Source organism: Dipodomys merriami, unplaced genomic scaffold, assembly GCF_024711535.1.
Source record: "Dipodomys merriami isolate MVZ:Mamm:240054 unplaced genomic scaffold, mDipMer1.0.p SCAF_11, whole genome shotgun sequence".
NCBI lineage: Eukaryota > Metazoa > Chordata > Mammalia > Rodentia > Heteromyidae > Dipodomys > Dipodomys merriami.
Window position 1 is genome coordinate 19,797,483 of NW_027202382.1, and position 24,528 is coordinate 19,822,010.

The 24,528-nt window shown below is 41.8% G+C and overlaps 1 protein-coding gene across 2 annotated transcripts in view; it reads right to left on the reverse strand.

Moving 5' to 3' along the window:
• The window catches only part of Tex10 (testis expressed 10), a 44,571-nt gene extending 33,815 nt beyond the window's left edge, over positions 1-10,756 (reverse strand). Inside the window, exons 1-4 of one of the 2 annotated variants that reach the window (XM_070010777.1) lie at positions 10,608-10,756; positions 5,155-5,343; positions 2,008-2,720; positions 1,390-1,633 (exon numbers count right to left, since the gene is read on the reverse strand). In XM_070010777.1, the coding sequence (XP_069866878.1) occupies positions 1,390-1,633; positions 2,008-2,720; positions 5,155-5,334 (1,137 nt within the window). In that variant the 5' untranslated portion in view covers positions 5,335-5,343; positions 10,608-10,756. Of the gene's footprint in view, positions 1-1,389; positions 1,634-2,007; positions 2,721-5,154; positions 5,344-9,755; positions 10,000-10,607 lie in introns of those variants that run through there. The other variant, XM_070010784.1, reaches the window with a different exon arrangement.
• Between the last annotated feature and the right edge of the window lie 13,772 nt (positions 10,757-24,528).

The window sequence follows — 24,528 nt, forward strand, 5'->3', positions numbered from 1 at the left end:
TACCACGTGAGCCACAATGCCACTTCTGGCTTTTTTCTTTTTGCTTATGTGGTGCTGAGGAATCGAACCCAGAGCCTCATGCATGCAAGGCAAGCGCTCTACCACTGAGCCACCTTCGCAGCCCAATAAGCAACTTTTTAAATCTTACTTATAAATAAGTAATGGGGCTGATAGAATAAGTACTTAGAACACATATACATACATTAGTGTGGGAACCCTACAGCAATTATGGGGACTGTGAGTGGCTGCAGGAAATTTGACCAGTGTGGGAGTGTGAATACCAGTGGAAAACCCTGGTTGTACGGTTGTTTACACTATGTCTAAGTAAAAACACAGGATTATGAGTGTCTGACCTTTCTGCAGAGTCCCTATGTGGACTTATCTTAAAGCTTTCCGATTTCTTGTTGTATACCTCTTGAAATGAGCCCTTTTGTTTACTTTCCCATAACTCCCTAAAGAAGTATCCAGTCAATCTGAACTTATAGAAGTGGAGGTTACGGGAGACATTTTGTTTACTCTGTGATTATCTGTGGTTACTTAAAGGACGTGGGTATTTCTTCATCTGTTGTCCCAGAATCTGCAGATGGGAACTGACACCTTAGTACAATTCCATACTTTTCAAAATTATCTAATACTGTTTAATATATTCTTAAGTTTTTTGCAGCATACTGACTCATCTAAAACTTTCACCTAGAATAAAGACTAAATAAAACAAAAATACCTGCCTTCTATTTTTTGTTTACAGGCAACTGTATTCATACCTGCCAGCTATCTTCCTTGAAAGAATTCTTCTGTAGATGAGATGCTTCACGCTTTAAAGTAGTGCTCCTGCAGGTGCCTTTTTAAAGTGTATTAACATATTGATTTAGCACTAACTTAATCTCACAGCTTGATTTTCCTCAGTTGCACAGCAAATGTACAATAAACACTATATACTATTATTCACTCTGAGGTCCTTTTCTGCTACACCTACCAACATGGCACAAAGGAGGAAAAGACTGTTTAATAAGCAACTTTTTTTGGGGGGAGGAGCGGGGGGTTCAGTCATGGGGCCTGAACTCTGGGCCTAGGCGCTGTCCCTCAGCTCTTCAGCTCAAGGCTAGTGCTCTACCACATGAGCCACAATGCCACTTCTGGCTTTTTTCTTTTTGCTTATGTGGTGCTGAGGAATCAAACCCAGGGCCTCATGCATACAAGGCAAGCGCTCTACCACTGAGCCACCTTCGCAAGCCCAATAAGCAACTTTTTAAATCTTATGTTCCAACATAATCTGCCGTAACACATTTTTAACACTACTATAAATTGTAATTAATTCAAAAAATAGAATCCAGCAAATTTTCTGCATTTCACCAAGAAAGTTAAATATATAAAAGACCTATTAGTGCTCACCAATTTATGTGTTTCATCATGTTGTTTTGAGAGTTTCCACAGAAGGGAAATAATATTAAGGACCTGCTGCATAACCTGTAGAGGTTCTCGCTCTATACCATTTCCAACAGAAGTGGCAAACTGTGGAGGCACAGCTTCAATCCAGCATTCAATTAGCAATGGGATTATTATTTCAATAAACCCTTTCAGGCTTTCAGAAGATGTCAGGCTTTCATCCACACTGCCTAGTCCTCCAATTAAGTACCTGATAAGGAAAAAAGAAAAGAGAAAATTAGTAATTTAAAAAATGCACTGTCCTTTTGATTAAATTTTAAATATAAAATAGCAATAAAATAAAGCACCTTGAACTAGTAATTAAATTGATCAAGGCTAATAGCAAAAACATAATTCTAAAATGGCAAAGCCAACAGAGATTAAGTTTTATTTCTCATTAAGCTTTGCAACAAAGCATCAATAAACATTTTCAAATGATTCCTCCCATAAAAGTCATGAAATAAAATGAAACTATGAAAGTTATGTAAGACAATTGCTTATCTTCCCACCATTAGCCATCAATGGCCAGCAGTTAGAATTCAATATAGGAAAACTGAGTGTGGACATAACTGAAATCCTTCTTACCGTAGCCTGAACTGTGAACTGACATTTGGCTGTGAACCCCCATTTTCATAAACCTGGATGTGCTGCTGGTCGTTGGCAAGTTCCTTCCAGTTGATAAAAATGGAGTTGCTAGTGGCATGGGGATTTTCTTTGTGTTCCTGAAGTCCTTCACTTTCTCTCAACCTACTGGATCCATCTGCCAAGGCCTGAAGGAATTTACCAAGTCTCACTAAGACTTTCAGCCTCCACTGCTGAGAAGTGAGTCTCCGATTAGGATTTACAGAGAGCATCCAGGACTGAGATCTGTCTCTATTTACCAGTCCTTTTGACAGCTGCTGATGAGAAATAAGTTCTACAAAATTCTTAAGCAATATGCTGCTACGTCCAGTAATTAGAGCTGGGTACTGTTCCAGCAGAATGTCCAAAACTTTTAAAGAGTCCTCCTGAATTCCTTCAGTAATGTGAGTCATGGCACTAGAGAGATGGGCACTTACCAAAGGAAAAAATGGAGAAATTTGTTCAGCTCGTATTTTGGGGGCCAGGAATTGAAGAAGTTGAACTGCTGCTAATCGTACATTAGCATCTTTATCTGTAAATACAGCAGTCACTTCACTTAATATGTTTGAAAGGTGTGCATCAATTATAAATGGGTATTGAGACAAAAGGTCTTTAAGTCCAAGAAGAGCACTTTGTTTAACCCCAGGATTATAGTGATGCATCTGTGACAGCAGATCCTATAAATAAAAATACAGATTTTGAGATGTAAATATATATCATTTTCAAATAAAGATGCTAACTAAAACTATTCTAGTAACTGACACTCCTTGGACAAAGTATATGAATAAGTACTTTTTAAATTGTTTTATCCTAAAAATATTTTTAGCATAATAAAAGGTTTATCAGTTAAATTTTTTTTTTGTTGGTTGTGGGGCTTGAACTCTGGGCCTGAGCACTGTCCTTGAGCTCTTCAGCTGAAGGCTAGTGTTCTACCATTTGAGCCACAGCGCTACTCCCAGTTTTCTGATGGTTAACTAGAGATAAGAGTCTCACAGACTTTACTGCCCAGTCTGGCTCTGAACCAGGAGTCTCAGATCTCAGCCTCCTGAGTAACTAGGATTACAGGCGTGAGCTACCAACGCCCAGCTTAATCAGTTCATTTTTATACACTCCAAATTTAACAAGCCTCTTCTGCTCATTTTAAATGATTTTCCTTAAGGAATGTTGATTTTTATGCAGAGGATGCCAATAAACAACTTGATTCATAGAATAATTTATGCAACCCTTTTAAACATGTAACTTCAGATATGCTGTTATTATTTATTCATTGGAGCTAAAAGGCAAGACTCGAAAGTTTTTATCTTAAGACTTATACACAAATGACATCATCATAGCATTATTCCTAAGAGCCATGAGTAATTAAATATATGACACAACTGCAATGTAGAGTACAGCCTGACAATATAAAGAAATAATGTTTTGATATAAGCTACAAGATGGATGAACATCAAAACTATATACACAGAAAGTAGGTTAGTAGTGGCTATTTCAGCATGGGAGGAAAGAATGAAAAGTAACTTCTAGTGGGTATGGGTTTTTTTTCTAGAGTAACAAAAAATGTTCTAATATTACATTCTAACTGAATTTTATAAAAACCATGGAAATGTATAATTAATTTAATTTTTTTTTGGGGGGGGGGTCTGGTCGTGGGGCCTGAACTCTGGGTCTGGGCGCCGTTCCTCAGCTCTTCAGCTCAAGGCTAGCGCTCTACCACTTGAGCCACAGCACCACTTCCGGCTTCTTTCTTTTTGCTTATGTGGTGCTGAGGAATCGAACCCAGGGTCTCTTGCATGCAAGGCAAGCGCTCTACCACTGAGCCACCTTCCCAGCCCCGGAAATGTATATTTTAGATGAGTGAATTTTATCATGGGTAAACTATATACCAATAAAACTGTTAAACTTTTATGCAAAATTATTGCTCAGACTTAAAGCATTTGTAGCTTGAGCATTCCTAATTCAAAAATCCAGAATCCAGAATCCATAATGCTACTAAATCTGAAACTCTTTTGAGTAGCCTAACACACGTGGGAAATTCTACACCTGACCTCACATGATGCATAGACATCAAAAAAAAAAAAACTAAAAATATCTTATAAAATTTCAAGTTATATGTATTAAGTGTATATGACACATGAACTTGGTGTTTCGATTTCAGTCCTTTCCACAAGATAGCATATAATGCATATGCAAATGACCTCAAACCTAAAATCAAAAACCCTTCTGATTCTAAACATTTTGAAGAAGGGTTACTCAATCTATGCTATAATACAGGATAAACTGTGGTACACAGGTTCAAAAATGAATACAGCCAGGTACCAGTGGCTCACACTTACAATCCTAGCTACTCAGGAGGCTGAGATCTGAGAATCAGTTTAAAGTCAGCTTGGGCAGAAAAACACGAGACTCTTATCAAAAATTAACCACTAAAAATCAGGAAATAGAGCCATAACACAAATAGCAGAGTGTCAGTCTTTAGCAAAAGGCTAATGGACAGTGCGCCGGCCCTGAGAAGGAGCCCCAGTACTGACATTTAAAAAAAAAAAAAAAAAGGTTCTTATCTTAACTACTTACCAAAAACTTGATACCCCAAGAAATAAGAGTACAAGGCCAACCTGAACTATTCAACAATTTCTAGGCCATGATAAAAAAAAAAAAAAAAAAAAAAAAAAAACCTGTCTCAACCAATCAAAAAGTTGACACACTTTAACAGAAAGTTAAAACTACAAATTTTTTTCAGGTGATATATGTTAGATCACCAAATGAGTACACTAAGGAGAAATCACTATGAGTTTCACTTAGCAATATTTTCTGAAAGCACATTTTCTGCAAGTTCCAAGATCAGATGAAAAGGGTAACAGATAAACCCAAAGTCCTCTATCCATAAACCCTGTTACCATAGACAAAACATAAAACAACTTTTCTTTTCTTTTTTCTTTTTTGTCAGTTATGGGTCCTGAACTCTGGGCCTGGGTGCTGTCCCTCAGCTCTTCAGCTCAAGACTAACGTTCTACCACAGTGCCACTTCCGGCTTTTTAAAACAACTTTTCACAAAAAGATTCAACGTGACTTCAAAGAAAATCTTACTTTATCAATGCAAGACTTATAATTTACCTTTATGTTAAGTTTTCTATTGTTTGTTGGAAGTATTCTATCTTCTTTGAGTTGTTCAGGCAGATGTATTGTCTTTGTTCTAAAGTTTGTAGCAGTAGCATTTTCTAATTTGGGCTTCTTTTTACCAACTTTTAGTTTTACTTTTTGAAAATCATCTTGGCGTTTTCTTTTTTTAGTCATGATTGAGAGCTGCATCAAAGGAATAAATTTTAAAAGAATAAACACAAGGCTAAATGACAGAAGACTAAAAACATTTTCCAACATACCTATTACTCTAACACTTGGAGCATTACTGGTATCATAGTCAACAATGATTATGCCAAAGGACCAAACTATTAGGTAAAAAAAATACTGTTATGTGCAAAAAAATTAGTAAAGAAATACTATAAAAGCCAGTAACAAGTACAGCAGAAGTCTTGTCACTGGCTTTGCAAGGCTTTTAAGTTGTGTCACATTTTGTAAATAAGGTACTAAATAAACACTTTTGAAATGCTTCCTTCTCTGTTCATAGGAAAGCAGCATAGACTTGCTGTATCTGTTGGGAAGCTCTTGGCCCTTCAGAGGCCTCAAAGTAGTTTTAACCAAATAAAGGTGGAAAATGAATATTATTGTTTAATGAAGCTGATGATTAGTAAAAGCTTTATGAAACAAAGCTGGGTGCTTGAAAAAACAGGCAAGATTTAGGTATATAGCAAAAAGACAATGGGCTTTTTTTTGTTGTTGATCCTGGGGGCTTAACTCTGGGCCTGGGCGCTCCCTCAGCTCTTAAGCTCAAGGCTAGCACCCTACCACTTGAGCCACAGCGCCACTTCCGGCTTTTTTCTGCTTCTGTGGTGCTGAGGAATCGAACCCAGGGCCTTATGCATGTGAGGCAAGCACTCTACCACTGAGCCAACTTCCCAACCCAACAATGGGCATTTTTTGAGCAAGGAAAAACTCTTAAGGTCACGAAAGCCTGGAACAGAAATGAAGTCACTAGCATTTTCAACATCTGGCAAAATGTAGACAAGATACAAAAGGAAAATGCATCCCTTCAAAGACGAAAGGCATCAAGCTGAGGTGATGAGCACAAAAGCTCAGGGACAGCACACAGGCCCTGAGTTCAAGTTCCACCACTGACAAAAGAAAAAAGAAAGGCATTATAAAAGGAAATACAATGTAACAAAAGAATAAGAAACAAAGATTATGGGGCTGGGAAGGTGGCTCAGTGGTAGAGCGCTTTGCTTTGCATGCATGAGGCCCTGGGTTCGATTCCTCAGCACCACATAAGCAAAAAGAAAAAAAGCCAGAAGTGGCACTGTGGCTCAAGTGGTAGAGCACTAGCCTTGAGCTGAAGAGCTGAGGGACAGCGCTCAGGCCCAGAGTTCAGGCCCCACGACTGGACCTAAAAAAAAAAAAAATCAAACAAGCAAAGATTAGCTAAGCCATTATGATGATAAGTAACTCTAGCATAACTATGTCACAAATTCCAATTTATAAAAATCTTTAACCTATGTCTCCTACCCATTTGTACACCGCTATTATTTAAGGCTTTCAATTGTAACCAAGAATACTCAACAGCATCTTCACTGATATCTCTGCTTTATCTCTAGCCTACACTTTTATTTTGTTTTGGGGGGGGAGGGTTGAACTCTGGGCATGGACACTGTCCCTCACCTCTTCAGCTCAAGGCTAGTGCTATACCACTTGAGCCACAGCACCACTTCCAGTTTTCTAGTGGTTTATTGGAGATAAGAGTCTCAAGGACTTTCCTGCCCAGGCTGGCTTTGAACCATGATTCTCAGATCCCAGCCTCTTGAGCAGCTAGGATTACAGGCATGAGCCACCAGCTTCTGGCTAGCCTATTCTTTAGTTGACCAGCCACAACCACCAGACAGCTCATTCTAACAACATTGTCTGACAGAGGCTCAGAAGCTTTCAGTTGTTCTACTCATAAAAATTGAAAATTCCTTACCCTGACAAACTAAGTATTCTACCATGGCCCTAACCATCTTCTCACAGAGGAACTTCAATTTAAAACCTAGCTTCCTCCATCTGGAAACAGTTCAACTCTTCCTTCATGAAGCCTTTTCCACATGACAGAAATAATGAAGCCAGGCAACATGGCTCATACCTTGTAATCTAGCTACTTGGGAGGATAAGATTAGTGGGACTGCAGTTCAAAACCAGGCTGTCCAAAAAGCTCATGAGAGCCTATCTCAACAGATAAAAAGCTGAGAGTATACACCTCTCATCCTAACTAGGAAGTTCTAGGAGGTTTAAGTATAAGTGGCAGTTACATATAAGCAAGATCCTATTGAGAAAACACTAATGCAAAGAGAGCTGGTGACATGGCTCAAAGGGTAAAATGCCTGCCTGTCAAGTGAAAAGCCAAGAATTCAAAGCTTAATACTTTTTTTTTTTTTTTTTTTTGTCGGTCGTGGGGCCTGAACTCTGGGCCTGGGTGCTGTCCCTCAGCTCTTCAGCTCAAGGTTAGCACTCTACCATTTGAGACACAGAAGCGCCACTTCTGGCTTTTTCTGCTTATGTGGTGCTGAGGAATCGAACCCAGGGCCTCGTGCATGCAAGGCAAACACTCTACCACTGAGCCACCTTCCCAGCCCAAATCCTAGTACTTTATACAAAATACTAACACTTCTCCTGGGAATATTTTTTTGAAGATAAAAAGGAAAAGTACTGCAAGATTTCAAAAAAAAACAAAAACCAAAAAACAGCTGGCTACCTGTGGCTCACAATTATAATCCTAAATACTCAGGAGGCTGAGATCTGAGGATCTTGCCCAGGCAAGAAAGTCCATTAGATGCTTATCTACAATTTACTATCAAAAAAAGTCAGAATGGAAACTATCACTCAAGTGGCAGAGCACTAGCCTTGAGCACAAAAGTTCAGAGACAATTCCCAGACCTCAAGCCTCAGAACCAGCACAAAAATAGTCACACGACTGCAGGATTTTACTACCTTAGAACCCTTGAGCTAGGATGTGGTTATACAATTTAAAAGTTGATTCTAAACCCAGCATATTGGCACGTTCCTACAGTCCCTGCTATGCATAAGCCTGAGGCAAGAAGACAGAGTGACCCCAGAAGTTGGGCTGGGCAACACAGCAAAATTTCATTTGGGGGCAGAAAGGGAACTACTTCTGGAACTAGACTGATTCTCATCCAAACTGCCGCTCTTTAGTACTTAATCACTGTGCCTTGGGGAAAGGGAGAGGGATAATACCTACCTCAAACGGTCCTTGTGAGATGGGTGAAATAGATGAGTTCATATTTATAACTCTCAAAATTGTTACCTAAAGTTTTATGAAATATATATGGTAAAAGCACAAATGTGCATGGGTTCATAAAGTCTCAGAATCTGAACATACCCAGCAGAACATGAGAAGCACGTGTTGATTAGCAATCAAACCTTAAAGCCCTGTGAAGGTGGTCCCAAACTCATGTTAATTAATGTGGTTCACAAAGACAGGTTACTCTATCCATTTCCTTAGGCAGTTGAGGAGGGATTAAGACTAAGCTCTTCAAAACCATCTTTCTGTTATTCATATGGAACTAACCGGACTGGAAGACTGAAACAAAATGATTTACTTCACTTATCCTGATCCCAAGTTTTTATTTCTAACTACAACTCTCGCTTACCCTAAAGGGGAGAGGAATGCTAAAATAAGGTTCTGATATTCATTTGTCTTCCTTTAATAAAAAAAATGGTTTCCAAGCTGGGCGCCGGTGGCTCACACTCAGGAGGCTGAGATCTAAGATTCGTGGTTCAAAGCCAGCCCGGGCAGGAAAATCTGTTAGATTCTTTTTTTTTTTTTTGTCGGTCCTGGGGCTTGAACTCTGGGCCTGGGCGCTGTCCTTCAGCTCTTCAGCTCAAGGCGAGCGCTCTACCACTTGAGCTACAGCGCCACTTCCGGTTTTCTGGTGGTTTATTGGAGATAGGAGTCTCATGGTCTCTCCTGCCCGGGCTGGCTTTGAACCGCGATCCTCAGATCTCAGCCTCCTGAGTAGCTAGGATTACAGGCGTGAGCCACCAGCGCCCGGCTTTCTGTTAGATTCTTTACCTCCAAAAACCACCAGAAAACCGGAAGTTTCTCTGTGGTTCAAGTGGTAGAGCATTAGCCTTCAACTGAAGAGCTCAGGGAAAGCACCCAGGCTCAGGGTTCAGGCCCCAGGGCCGACACGCCCCTCCCCCCAAAAAAGTTTCCATTAGTTAAGGCAACTTGTAAGCTTTTACAGTTTTTTCACTATGTGTTACCAGAGATGAAAGTAAACTGCACAGACCACTAAGAAAAATTACACTGAGACACACACACACACCCTCAACCTCTTTAGCCGAATGTTGGGTCTCCAACAGTCTGCTTCAATTGCCAATTCAGCCATCATTTTGTATCAGACTGTAAAATTTATGCCATATCCATTACCACGTGTTCACTCTACTTGAGAAATAGAAAAACATGTTTCATACGAGGAACTTTAAAAAAAATCATTTAGCAATTGCTCTCACGTTCACTTAGATTTTTCACAGCACAGCAAATCAAATCGCTCTTCTACAGCAGGTTTTGGATAGGGGTTAGCCGCTCCAGACTCTGGGACCAAACTCACATCACTGCTCCTCTGCTGTAGTTGAGTCCCAGCAGTTTTGGAAACGAATTTCCCATCTTCCTTCGGGAGATACTGCTGCAACAGCTGGTGTGCTCAGTATTCAACGGAACCGTATTCCCACTATTTGTCCTGCCAATCGCCCTATTACCTGTCCTCGTGTCCAACTTCTCCCAGGCCACACCCTCAAAAACACAGAAACCAAGGACAGCCAGCACAGAGCACTCAGCTTGGATGGCTCCCTCTCCAATCCCATCCCTGACACTCGAGGGGGGGTCTCCGAACTCCATGAAGGACCCCAGAAGCATCTACATTCCGATAAAGCAAGTGACTTAGGAGGAAGGGGCGAATGCAACAGTCAGCCAGGGATCCACGGCGCAGCTCTCCCGGCCGGGGAGATGAGCGGTGGGTTGGGGGCCTGCCCTCCCCCTACTCGGCGTTTCCAGTCCAGCATCCCCAAGACCACAGCCTCCGATGGGGAGGGGGGCCGCGGGGGCGCTGTTTATTCTAGAAGCTGTCAGTTAGACCCCCCGAGCGGGGACCAGGGGGGCCCCAGCCAAAAACTCTCCGAGACCCGAAACCGCGAAAACCCGCCCGGGCCGCTGGAGACGCCTCGTGTGAGCGGGGGGGGGGGGGGGGGGTCGGGGCGCCCCGCACAGACCCGAGCGGCGGGGGCGCCACTGAGGGGACCCCGGGGCCATCCGCCCGCCCCGGGCCGGCCACTGCCCGCCAGGGCCCCGCCAGGGCCCGGCCACGGCCCGCCACGGCCCGGCCCGCCGTCTGGGCCGCGCGCCGACGGAGGGGCGACAACCCGCGCATCGGGAGGGCCCAGCCCCACGAGTGGCGGCCGCTCACCTGAGGACCCGGCCGAAACCGACAAGCGGAGGCGGAATGGAAGAGCGAGTGAGCCGAAGGCCACAAGACGACGGCGTGCGCACAGCGGACAGAGCCTCTCGCTCCCGGAGCGTGTTTTCAAACGCTTCGTCCTCACGCGGCCGCGTCTCCTTCCGCCGCCCGGAAGTGAGAGCCCCTCCCGCGCCGCGCCGCACTCACGTGACCGCGGCCCGCAGCCGCGCGCAGCCAGGAGGAGGGAAACTGTAGGCCACGCCCGTTTGGGGGCGGGGCCACGCCGGAAGCCGCCGGGAAGGGGCGGGGCGGGGCGGAGTCTAGCCGGGGACGCCCAGACAAAGCAGGGACCTAGCAGGGACCTGAGACTCTCATCCCTCCTACCTGACCTGTGTCCCTGAGGACGTCTCCCAGGTTAGTTGTGAGTTTTCTTCTTCCTCCAGTGGATCACGGTTCTTCAGACCTGGAGACGCATCCAGAGGAGAGTATAAAATGAAATGCATGGAGCAAAAGAAAAGTTTAGAGACCACGAGGATAAGATTTCAGGGGGCCTTAGCCTGGAATGAAGAAGAGCAGATAAATATTAAAAGAAAGGCAAATCACACCTAACAGCTAGGGCCTGAGAGTTTTAGTGCTTCCTCTAATCCAGTATTTTTTAGCCTATCATTCCTAGTGAAAATGTGTGCCAAGAGAAGAAAGAAAAATGCTTAGAAAGAAGATGAGAAGGGCAAGAAGAAAGAACCTTTCAGGGTTAGTCTTGCCCAAGATTGGCATGGTAGCACAGAAGAAAAAAAAAACAAAACTCCCAAGTATGGAGTGTTGACCTTGGTTTAAATTTGTCTCTACAGTTTACCAGATAGAAGACAGTAGTGTCTTGTAGCTTATATTGAGCCACACTCAATATAGTAGGTAGGAATAAAACAAATATGTCAGGAATCTGGGAGACAAAACACTGAAATTAGTACTGTGCCTATTCTGCCATCAAGCTTAAAGATATAGTACCCTCCCAAGAGCCCATCCCAACTTTTGCTAGCAACACAACCACAATCAGTCTTGGATCTACCATAAAGGCAAATTTTTGGAAGTCTTTGGCATTATATGGTATTCAAAACTGTGAGACTGGGAAGGTGGCTTAGTGGTAGAGTGCTTGCCTTGCATGCATGAAGCCCTGGGTTCGATTCCTGAGCACCATATAAGCAGAAAGAGCTAGAAGTGACACCATGGTTCAAGTGATAGAGCTCTATCCTTGAGCTGAAGAGCTGAGAGAGCACGCAGGCCCAGAGTTCAGGGCCCATGACCAACCAAAAGACAAAAAAAACAAACAAACCTGTGAGACTGGATCAGTAAGGAAAACGTTTGTCAGCCAGACATCTACTCTGAGTTCCTAAATCATATCTATCTGCTTAGTTAACATATCCTTCAGATACCAAAAATACATGTCATGACCCACATGGTTCAAAATTCAACTAATTAATATCTCTTAGAAAATCTCTTCTTACAGCTTCTTCATCTCAAGAGCAAGTCCATTTTGCCAGTTAACTCAAGCCAAAATCTAGGTTTCTCTCACACGTTACATTGTAATCCATCAAGAAATACTGTTAACTCTACCTTCAAATGCATCCTGACTCCCACCCCTTTCACTACCTCACCAGGTACTGCCTGGGCAAGCCACCTCTTCATCACTGCTGAAAAATCTCAGAACAAGTCTTTCTGCTTCCATCATTGCATCTCTTTTTCTTTCAATGTGTCATTGGAGAAGCTGTATGATTATTTTAAACTATAGGTCAGATTGGGTCTCTTCTGTATAAAACTATTCATTGCCAGGCCTTCCCACCCCCATTTCATCGGGGGGGGGGGGGAAATGGCAAAGTCCTTCTGATGGTCTCAAGGGCTTCCATATTCTGCTCACAACCCTCAGCCTGTGAGCACTCCTACTGTCTTCTTTATACTATGCTTCAGCCACACTCATTTGTTTGTCTAATTGATACATGAAACAAGCACCTACATGCCATTAGTCCTTTGCATTAGCTTTTCCATTTGTCTGATTTATGCTTTCCTCCCTTTCCTATAAATCTACATGACTAACAACCTTTCCTTGAACCTGCTCAAATATCTACCCAGGCACATTTACTCTGACCACCACAGTAAAAATCACAACCTGCCTTGCCCTGGGAGTAGCCATCCTCTTCCTTTTATTATTATTTTTCTTATAACATTATGTTCTAACATACAACATGATTTACTTACTATTTATCCTGTCCATTACTAGCATGTAAGCTCCATATGGAATCTTTGGCTGTTCTGCTCTGTATATATTAAGCATACCTAGAGCAGTTGTTGGTGTGTAGTAGGCCCTTGAATAAATGTCTAGGAACCCCTTTCAATATAGTAGCACTCAACCACAGTAGCTCTTATGGATGCCCAACTTTTTGCTCTAAGACAAAGGTAATAGACTCAGCCAGGTAAGCAAGCTTGGTGGTAGCTTGACTGACAGCAGTACTCATGACCTGGGTAAAAGAAACATGCAGTCTTTAGCAACAGAAAATGTTTGTCATGAAGGAATGCAAATCTCATTTTCAAGCAGATCCCAAAACATTTATTTGTGTTGTGATTTGAATATTGTGTGTCCCCCTGAAGGGTTTTGTGTTGAATACACTTAGTCCTCAGCTGGTAGCTTATTGAGAACTAATTGTTTTATGATGCAGCCAATTTTATCCATGGTTTAACCCCTTGATGAGTTCATCCACCATGAGGTGAGCAGCTTTGCTTTCCTATACCCTAGTTGCTGGCGGGGGAAGGAGGAGGGGGGACACAACATAGCAGTGGAGCCAAGCTGAAAGTGACCTGGCACATTTGAAATTGTGAGTCAAAATAACTCTTTCCTCCTTTAAGTAGGTTTTCACAGTGCTGAAAAATGACTAACACAATCAGTGAGCAAATATATTTTCTGGCTGATTTTTAAATCTGTATGTGCCAAACAAAGTATGAACAGGTTGCTAGTTTACTACTATCTATAGTTTATGATACAGAAAGTTTATACATAAAAACAGGCTTTCTGGATTCTTTTTAACAAGTGAACTCAACAGTTACAGGGATTGTCTGATACCATATCAGAATAAAAATACCAAGAGAAAATTTACTATAAACAAAATGAGAATTCAGAAAGAACAATGACATAAATATTCAGAAATTGATAGTCTCCACATACACAGATATTAACCTGTTAAAGATGGGGAAAGAGGCCCTATTTAAAATAGCAGTCAAGCTGGGCACTGGTGGCTCACGCCTGTAATCCTAGCTACTCAGGAGGCTGAGATCTGAGGATTGCGGTTCAAAGCCAGCCCGGGCAGGAGAGACCGTGAGACTCCTATCTCCAATAAACCACCAGAAAACCAGAAGTGGCGCTGTAGCTCAAGTGGTAGAGGGCTCACCTTGCACTGAAGAGCTGAGGGACAGTGCCCAGGCCCAGAGTTCAAGCCCTACGGCCGACCAAAAAAAAAAACAAAACAAAAAATAAATAAATAAATAAAATAAAAAAGCAGTCAAGCCAGGCACTGGTGGTTCATACCGGCTGAGATCTGAGGATCGTGGATTGAAGACAGTCCAGGCAGAGAAGTCCATGGGATACTTATCCCTAATAAACTACTCAGAAAAAAATTTCAGAAGATACTGTGGCTCATGAAGTAGAGTGCTAGCCTTGATTTAAAAAACTCAGGGACAGTGCCCAGGCTCTGAGTTAAACCCAGGACCAGAAAAGAAAAAAAAAAAAAGATTAAAATAGCAATCAAAGCAGATAAAATTTGGTTTGGATTTGAATAGTGAACATCCTAAAGGTGACAATTCCCCTTAAAATTAATACATTATAAAGTCAGCATCTTAAGTCAGTAGTCTAAAGATGACTAGGTTACGTAAACACAGAGGCATACTGATACCTCTGTTCTATATTGATTTTTACATTCCAGATATATGCCTAATAGTGTTATAGCCTGGTCATCAAGTAAGCCTATATTTAGTTTTTTGAGGAACCTACAAACTGATTCCCATAGTGGTGAGACACTAGATTACATTCCCACCAACAGCGTAGGTGATCCTTTTTTCCCACATCTTTGCCAGCATTTATTAGTTTGCTTTTATGATTTCCATTCTGACTAGGGTGAAGTGGAAACCTCATATACTCTTTTTTTTTTTTTTTTTTGGGTCCGGTCGTGGGGCCTGAACTCTGGGCCTGGGCGCTGTCCTTCAGCTCTTCAGCTCAAGGCTAGCACTCTACCACTTGAGCCACAGCGCCACTTCCGGCTTTTTTCTTTTTTGCTTATGTGGGGCTGAGGAATCGAACCCAGGGCCTCGAGCATGCAAGGCAAGCGCTCTACCACTGAGCCACCTTCCCAGCCCCCCTCGTATACTCTTGATTTGCATTTCTTTATGGCTGAGGGTGCTGAACATTTCTTCATATATTTATTGACCATTTGTACTTCTGACTGGCTTTTTTCATGTATTCATTGGACATTTGTACTTCTCTACTATATTTTAAATTCATTTTCCCATTTGTTAATTTGATTACTTGTTTCTTTGCTATTTTTTAGCTTTTGTATGTTCTGAATATTAATCTTTTTTTGGGGGGGGGGTTCGGTCGTGGGGCCTGAACTCTGGGCCTGGGTGCTGTCCCTCAGCTCTTCAGCTCAAGGCTAGCACTCTACCACTTGAGCCACAGCACCACTTCTGGCTTTTTTTCTTTTTGCTTTTGTGGTGCTGAGGAATTGAACCCAGGACCTCATGCATGCAAGGCAAGCACTCTACCACTGAGCCACCTTCCCAGCCCCATGAATATTAATCTTTTATCTGATGAATAGTTGACAAAATTTTTCTTTCTGTAGTTTCTGTGTGTGTCTGTGTGTGTCTATGTGTGTGCGTGAGCACATGCACATACACTACTACTAGGATTTGAACTTAAGGGTATTGTGCTCTCTTGCTCACCTTTCTTGCTCATGGCTGGTACTCTATCACTCTGAGCTATGATTCCAGTCTGGGTTTTTGCTGATTAATTGGAGATAGAGTCTGGAGGGTTTTTCTGCCTGAAATGACTTCACACATCCTCCAGGTCGGGTTACTGAATAGCTTGGGTAATATATTGTTCAATCTCTATGTATTTGAATGTTTTCAATTATATTATATTAATTGTATCAATCACAATCAAATAAAACTAGAAATCAACCACAAAACAAACCACAGAAAAGGTTGAAATACATGGAGATTGAACCATTGCATTGTTGAATGATCACAGGGGGATCATTGGAGAAATAAAGGGAGAAATAAAACAATTCATTTACCTTACAATAATGTTGGTTTTTGCCATTGAGATGTATTTCATTTTTTTTTCAATTATGGGGCTTGAACTTGTTTTATCTTTAAAATATTTTAAGTATAATAAACAGTCTGTTAATTTTGTTTTGTTGGCTGTGGGGCTTGAACTCTGGGCCTGAGCACTGCAATCCTCAGATCTCAGCCTCCTGAGCTAGGATTATGGTCCTGAGCTACCAGTACCCTACTTGAGATGTATTTCTTGTAGACAACCTACCATTCTATGTATTTTTTTTTTTGGTCCAGTCCTGGGGCCTGAACTCTGGACCTGGGCACTGCCTCTCAGCTCTTCAGCTCAAGGCTAGCGCTCTACCACTTGAGCCACAGCACCACTTCCAGCTTTTTTCTTTTTGCTTATGTGGTGCTGAGGAATTGAACCCAGGGCCTCATGCATGCAAGGCAAGCACTCTACCACTGAGCCACCTTCCCAGCCCCCTATGTATTTTTTAATGCAATTCACTATTCTATGTATTTTATTGGAGAATTGAGACCATTAACATTTAATGTTAATATTGAAAGGTCTATAGAATTTTCTGCAATTTTACTGATGTGTGATGTTTGCTGGGTGAGGTGCATGCATGTGTTTGTGTGTGTGCGTGTGTGTGTGTGTGTGTGTGTGTGTAAGAAGTGTCACATAGGTAATTAAAAAATAAAAAAATAAGGAAAAACTCTGTGCTATCAAAAGGCAATAGGGCAACAGGAACAAAGAGAAGCAGTGGGGCTAATTAAATGCAGAAGACTGGAGATGAAGACCATTGATCTGGACATTAGAATTCCAGAGGTGTGGACAAGTTGCCTACCAACAGTTACAACCTTATAAAACAAGTTGCTGTTTCATCTCCTTTATTTTAAAAATATGCATTAATATATTTTTTTTGTGAAAATACCATACAGAGGGGTTACAATTACATGGACAAGATAATGAGTACATTTCTTATCAAGCATTGTTGCCTCCTCCTTTGTTTCCCCTTCCCATCCTTTCCCATCTCCCCCCCTCCTCCCCGCATTAATATATTTTATTATTTATTTTATGCCAACAGTTTTTATATACAATTAGCTACATGTATTCCCATAGATTCTCACAATAAGTGTATGGTTTAGGTTTATTATTATACAACAATACATGATGTATTGCTACGAGAGGTTATGTCATTTAATCACAGTCAAACCACTACTAAATAATGGCGGGGGGGGGGGGGGTTACCATGCTATCAATGAAGTAGGGATACTGAATCTAACCGGTGCCATCATGGCCATCTGGTAGATAATAGGATATTAGATTTAATTGGTGTCATCTTTTCTTCATGGTCGAAGCAGGGAAGTCCAATCTCCAGGGTGATGGGTGTGCTTGAATTCCTGGAGACAGGGACTTGAATAATAGATTACTGGACCTGCCAGTCTTGGGTCGTGAACTCTCAAGCTCCCTGTGACCCTGCCCCCTGACCTGATCCTATGTAGGCCTGGACCAGCTCAGGTACCATTATGCCAGGCCCTGTGTCCTGTGTCCTATGTCCTGTCTCCTAGTTCTTCTCCATCACCATGGTATCTGACTTCAGCTCTCATTGAAGCTAATCTGGTTTGTTGGTATTGTTTTTCTGCCTTTTTTTCCTTTCCAGCTCTAGTGGCTCAGTTTTCTGACAGTGTTAAGTATTCACAGGACTGCAGGTCTTTTTGACATGAGTCCTCCTGCATTTGCTGGCCTTCTAATAAAGATTCCCAATTTGACCTCTCAAAATGTGGCTTCCTCACCATATAACATCGTTTCCCCAGCCTCAATCTTATAACTACAAAAACCATGTTAATTGCAACTCATAGTTACATGTACTTAAAAAAAAAAAAAGACTTTTCGACATGCTGGGCACTGGAGGATCACGCCTATAATCCTAGCTACTCAGTAGGCTGAGAGCTGAGGATCACGGTTCAAAGCCAACCTGGGCAGCCCCTTCCCTGAGACTTATCTGCAATTAATCACCAGAAAACTGGAAGTAACACTATGGCCCAAAGTGGTAGAGTCCTAGCCTTGAGCAAAAGAGCTCAGGGATAGTACCCAGACCCCCAGTTCCAGCCCCGTGAGTGAGAAAACAAAAAACAAAAAATTTTGACATAGTCTCAGATTTGTGACCTATACAACTATGAGATACTAAATAGATATTATTTTTAGCCATCATGTCTATGGTAAATTATCATACCAAGAATTGTAAAATAATACAGATATCTTGATTTCTTCCAACTTGACCACTAGTTACTGCCAAAGCACTTCACATGAAGGATACGATGGAAACCCCCAAACATATAGTACTACACAGTGGCCACACTTAATGTTTAAAAAATACAAAAAAAAAATTTAAGGCAGAGGAGCATGAGTTCCAGGCCAGCCTGGACTATATGGCAAGACCATGTTTCTCTGAACACACACACACACACACACACACACACACACACACACACACACACACACACACACACACACACACACACACACACACACACACACACACACACACACACACACACACACACACACACACACACACACACACACACACACACACACACCCCAAATTACCATTTCATTGAAGGATCTTTTGATGAGTAGCAGCAGAAGTTATTCAAACAATTCAGACTCAAGGTGGTTTCCTTTAAGAGTGCACAGAAAAATCTCACAGAGGGCTGGGAAGGTGGCTCAGTGGTAGAGCGCTTGCCTTGCATGCATGAGACCCTGGGTTCGATTCCTCAACACCACATAAGCAAAAAGAAAAAAGCTGGGAGTGGCACTGTGGCTCAAGTGGTAGAGCGCTATCATTGAGCTGAAGAGCTGAGGGACAGCGCCCAGGCCCAGAGTTCAGGCCCCACGACTAGACCCCCCCCCCCCCAAAAAAAAAAGAAAGAAAAAATCTCATGGACCAAAAACAGATAATGAACTCATTCATAGGGAAAAGGATCAGATAACATTTAGGAAAAAGTTTCCCTTAAACACCAACCAAGAGCACAGTAAGAATGAATAAACAAGCCGGGTGCTGGTGGCTCATGCCTATAATCCTAGCTACTTAGGAGGCTGAGATCTGAGGATCACGGTTCAAAGCCAGCCCGGGCAGGAGAGACCATGAGACTCCTATCTCCAATAAACCACCAGAAAACTGGAAGTGGCGCTGTAGCTCAAGTGGTAGAGCGCTCGCCTTGAGCTGAAGAGCTGAGGGACAGCGCCTAGGCCCAGAGTTCAAGCCCCACAACCGACAAAAAAAAAAAAAAAAAGAATGAATAAACATAAAAATAGATAATGTCAACAAATTACCTAAAATTAAATATCCATTTCCCTTCAACTCCACACATTCATGGCTCATTTGATAAAGCTCTCTATATATCTGATTATGCAGAATCTGTCACTTTAGATTTTTAAAAAAATATCCAGAGCAGCAACAGTAGTGGTCAAAAAAGAAAGAGGGATAAGTTTAAGTACCAGTACAAGCACAATAAATAATAAATTTAATAAATGTCTTTTATCACCATCCCCCAAAAGGACCTTTTACTATCTTTCTCTGTGCTCAGTCATTAAATAGAACCTGAATTCTTTTGTCCTTTATTAGTATTGTTTGCTGCATGCATGTTTGCATGTGTGTGTGTACATGAGAGAGAGAAAGAGAGAAAGTTCTGAGGCTTAAACTCAGGGCCTACTTGCTGTCCCTGAGCTTTTTTTTCCAAGGATAGCACTCTACCACTTGAGTGCTCCACTTCTGGCTTTTTAGTAGTTAATTGGAGATAAGAGTCTTACAGAACTGGATGCTGGTGGCTCACACCTGTAATCCTAGCTACTCAGGGGGCTGAGATCTGAGGATCATGGATCAAAGCCAGCTCCAGCAGGAAAATCTATGAGATTCTCATCTCCAATTGACCACCAGAAAACTGGAAGTAGTGCTGTGGCTTAAAGTGGTAGAGCACTAGCTTTGAGCACAAAAGCTCAGGGATAGTGTCCAGGACCTGAGTTCAAGCCCCATGACTGACAAATGAATAGTCTCACAGATTTTCCTGCCTGAGCTGGCTTTCAACCGCTATCCTTAGATCTCAGCATCCTGAGTAGCTAGAATTATAGACATGAGCCACTGGTGTCTGGCTGAATGGTATACTTTAAAGGCATACAATATAATGTTTAATACCCATATCCAAAGGAAAAGAAATAACATTTGGAGAAAATTAATATATCCGTCATTTTACATAGTTACTCTTATACTATTAACTTATTTTAAGGTTGTTTAATTATTTCATCACAGTATTTCTTTTTAGAAAGTGTGTTAATGAGGAGCGATATTGCCTTTCCTTAAAATTTATGTGTCAATTAGATGCTATCTAGGGCATGCTAATAGAAGTGTGGCTCTGTTTTTGTTACAATTAAATATTTACCATAGTAGAATTTCAAATCTAGCTTGATAAAAAAGCACTGCTCAGTGTAAAGGTTTCATGACAATGATTTTCTAGTACTTGTCCCTCACACTGTTTATAGCCATATTAGCATATGTGTAAGACAGAAGCAGTCTGGAATCTTTCTGATCTCAGGAATTTGATATTTTACTTTTTCAGCTAGAAAACCCTATTAGCCTTCCCATATTACAATAGTTCTATATTGTCACCTTTATTTCAAGTTCCTTGCACACTGCATAAACATGTTTATAAAATGAGCAGACTGTATCTTTTTAAATGATACACATTTTTTTCTTCACAAAGCAATTATATGTGGTATATTTACCAATACTAGATAATTAAGTTACTTTTAAGTATTTTCCATCACTATTGTTCACATGGCTGTTAAATTTTTTGAATTAAATAAATCAACATTGGAAATTACTTCCAAAAGAAAAAAGGAAAAAAGAATGGCCATTAAATAATTCCTTCTAAGGGGAGGTGGAGAATCTTGCTTCTGCTAAAGGCTATTGTTATTTATGTTAGGTTATTGTTATCATTCAGGGCATATAAATTTTCAATTTAAAAATTAGCCTTCTAGGGCTGGGAAGGTGGCTCAGTGGTACAGTGCTTGCCTTGCATGCATGAGGCCCTGGGTTCCATTCCTCAGCACCACATAAGCAGAAAAAGCCAGAAGTGGCGCTGTGGCTCAAGTGGTAGAGCACTAGCCTTGAGCTGAAGAGCTGAGGGACAGTGCCCAGGCCAGTGTTCAAGCCCCATGACAGACAAAAACAAAAATTAGCCTTCTAAGCTGGTACTGGTAGCTCACACCTATAACCTTAGCTACTCAGGAGGCTGAGAGCTGAGGATCACAGTTTGAAGCCAGCTGGAGCCCAAATTAACTGCTCAAAAAACCAGAAGTGGGGGCTGGGAAGGTGGCTCAGTGGTAGAGTGCTTGCTTTGCATGCCTGAGGCCCTGGGTTCGATTCCTCAGCACCACATAAGCAAAAAGCCGGAAGTGGCGCTGTGACTCAAGTGGTAGAGCGCTAGCCTTGAGCTGAAGAGCTGAGGGACAGCACCCAGGCCCAGAGTTCAGGCCCCACGACTGGACCAAAAAAAAAAAAAAAAAAAAAAACCAGAAGTGGCACTATTGTTCAAAGTGGTAGAGCACCAGCCTTGAACAAAAATGCTCAAGGACAGCACCCAGGCCCTGAGTTAATGCCTCACATCTGACCCCCCCCCCAAAAAAATTGCCTTCTAGCCAGGCACTGGTGGCTTACACCTATAATCCTATCTACTCAGGGGGCTGATATCTAAGGATCACAGTTCAAAGCCAGCCCTGGCAGGGAAGTTTTTGGACTCTTTTCTCCAATTAACTACCAAAAAGCTGGAAATAACATAGCGCCAAGTGGTAAAGCACTAGTCTTGAGCACAAGAGTTCAGTGACAGTCCCCACACTCTGAATTCAAGCCCCAGGAATGGCACACACAAAGAAATATTTAGCCTTCTATGTTTAGTCAAACATTTAATTATGTCACCGGTAATGTGCTCACTAGAACTTCAGCTCATGGTTGCTTTGTAGCTGAATGATTTTGTGTTCTAAGTTATCAACTGGTTTCACATTGAACAGTGTTGTGAAGGTGTTCACTTTTATTTGTTTATTTTTCATGTCTTGAAATCTTGTTTTAAGTGCTTCCATTTTTTTTTTTGCACATTCACCAGTATATTCAAGTTTTGTAGAAGGCTTTGATCCTTTTAGAGTTGTATTTTCCACAGCCTTAGTTTAGCTTCACATGATTTCACCTTTGAAAGTAGGGAGCTGAGAAGCTGGTTAGGCACTCAGCCTGATGCTCAGCTCTGAGAGGTACATGAATACCAGACCATACAGCCACTTGCTATCACTGAGATTCTGGAAAGGGTTTCCCCTCATCTCCATGAATTGCTTGACTTCATCGGCAATTTACGAAACCTCATGAACATTTCCTCTCCTCAGCCGCCTTGCTTCAGAGTGATAAACAAGATCACTGAACTCAGAGTCAAGATCATTAACTCCTTAAATTGGTGGGTGTTAGACTCTTTGTGACCAAATTTATGCATAACCCTGCTGTTGATATTACATTTCTGACCCAAAGTGCCTGTGGATAGACTTTCTTTTTTTGGTGGGGGGGAGTCCAGTCGTGGGGCCTGAACTCTGGGCCTGGGCACTGTCCCTCAGCTCTTCAGCTCAAGGCTAGCGCTCTATCACTTGAGCCACAGCGCCACTTCCGGCTTTTTTCTTTTTTGCTTATGTGGTGCTGAGGAATCGAACCCAGGGCCTCATGCATGCAAGGCAAGCGCTCTACCACTGAGTCACCTTCCCAGCTGTCGATAGACTTTCGTAGTGTATGATGCACTGGTAGACAATTAAATTTTTTGGATCAAGACTGAGAAAATTAAGTTCTTTCTTCACAAGTGAATTAACCCTTTGTGCAAGCTAACCATGGCCATTCAATGTTTTCAAATGTTAGCTCATGTATTGTTTTGTTTTTTAATTGATAAGCCTCTCAAATAAGTTCTTGCCTTTTGTGTCATGCATGACTTCTAGTGACAGCAAACTCTGCAGTTATGCCATGAACAAAAGAGAGAGAAATTGGAAATCTGCAAAATCCTTCAATGGTTTTCCAATATCGTATGCAAAGTAAGTAATCAGATGTGAAACCATTCTCTGAGACAAGCTAATAGTATGAAACAAGTTTACATCCTCTGTTGCTAACAATTTCAAAGCAGGTACCCTGCCCTCTTTCACACACTTTCTATGTGAGGCCTTGGCTTCTTTTCAACTTTACTCACTACAGAAGTCATCTGAATAATGTTGTCTCTGTCACAAGCCCAGAAAAAGCAGCTCATCATGATTTCAAAGTTGGCTGAAGAGCACTGATTTTATCCAGATGTATTCAACCTCACAATTCATTGAGTTTAGCAAGTTTTGAGCTGTGATGAACCTCCAGATTGTTTTTCACCATTATTACTCATACAAATTAAGCACATAGGTTTGACTTCAACAATAATAACAACAATGAAAAAAGATCATTTGTCCATTTCTCTTGGAAAGATCAATACTCTGCATTAACTTTTCTTCATGGTTACCATTTGTAGGATGTCATATCACTGAAGCTTTAATAATTATCCAATGTGATATTATTTTGCTTTGATCTATATTCTAATCCGGCATCTTCGATTTGGAATGTATCCAACATTCATGTCAACCACTCGAGGTCTTTTCTGTATACAGTAATTTCCTCCACCACTTGAGCTATACTTTTACTTCCATGCACTAGAATTTTCTCAATTTTTGTTTTTTCTTTGTCAGTCATGGGGCTTGAACTCAGGTCCTGGGCACTGTCTCTGAGCTTTTGCACTCAAGGCTAGCACTCTACCACTTTGACAGCACCACTTCCATTTTTCTGGTGGTTAACTAGAGATAAGAGTCTCACAGACTTTCTCGCCTAGGCTGGCTTCAAACTGTGATCCTCAGATCTCAGCCTCCCAGTAGCTAGGATTTACAGGCATGAGCCACTGGCTCCCAGCTGAATTTTCTCCATTTGAGCTTCAGTTTGGGGAGGATTGTTGATCATGGAAATTTGGATAAAGATTGCATTGCAGTTTTCATCTGGGTGAGCAGAGACAGAAACAACATCTTTTGTCAATCATCAAAGGCAAGGTCATCAACACTTCTAGGAATCTTCATATCAAATCTCTTCTCATCATCACAGTATGTAAACCAGAAGGCAGACCACAGACAGTGAGTACTATAAAAGCATCAGGTGACCAGATTCTCTCCTGGGGGGGGGGGGGAGGGAGGGAGAAGGGGTAGAGCCATAGACAACAATCACACCCACACCTCCAGAGGCCCAGAGGCCTCTACTGGTATCTCTGCCACACATATGTTTCTGTTTTGTGACTTGGCAGAGAATCCCAAGCCCCTGTCACCAGACCATGCCAAGCACTGCAAGCCACTGCATTTGGTATCAGGCTATAATTTCCTACAGTTTATAAAGTCCTCTGTAGGGCCCTGTCAGGCATTCTTCTCTCTTTTCAATTACCACTTATGCCTGCCTTACGCCCAAATTTTGTGGCAGGGTTTCTTATGGCTCCTTGAGTTATGATTGGGCTCCTTGAGCTATTCTTAGGCCCCTAGAAG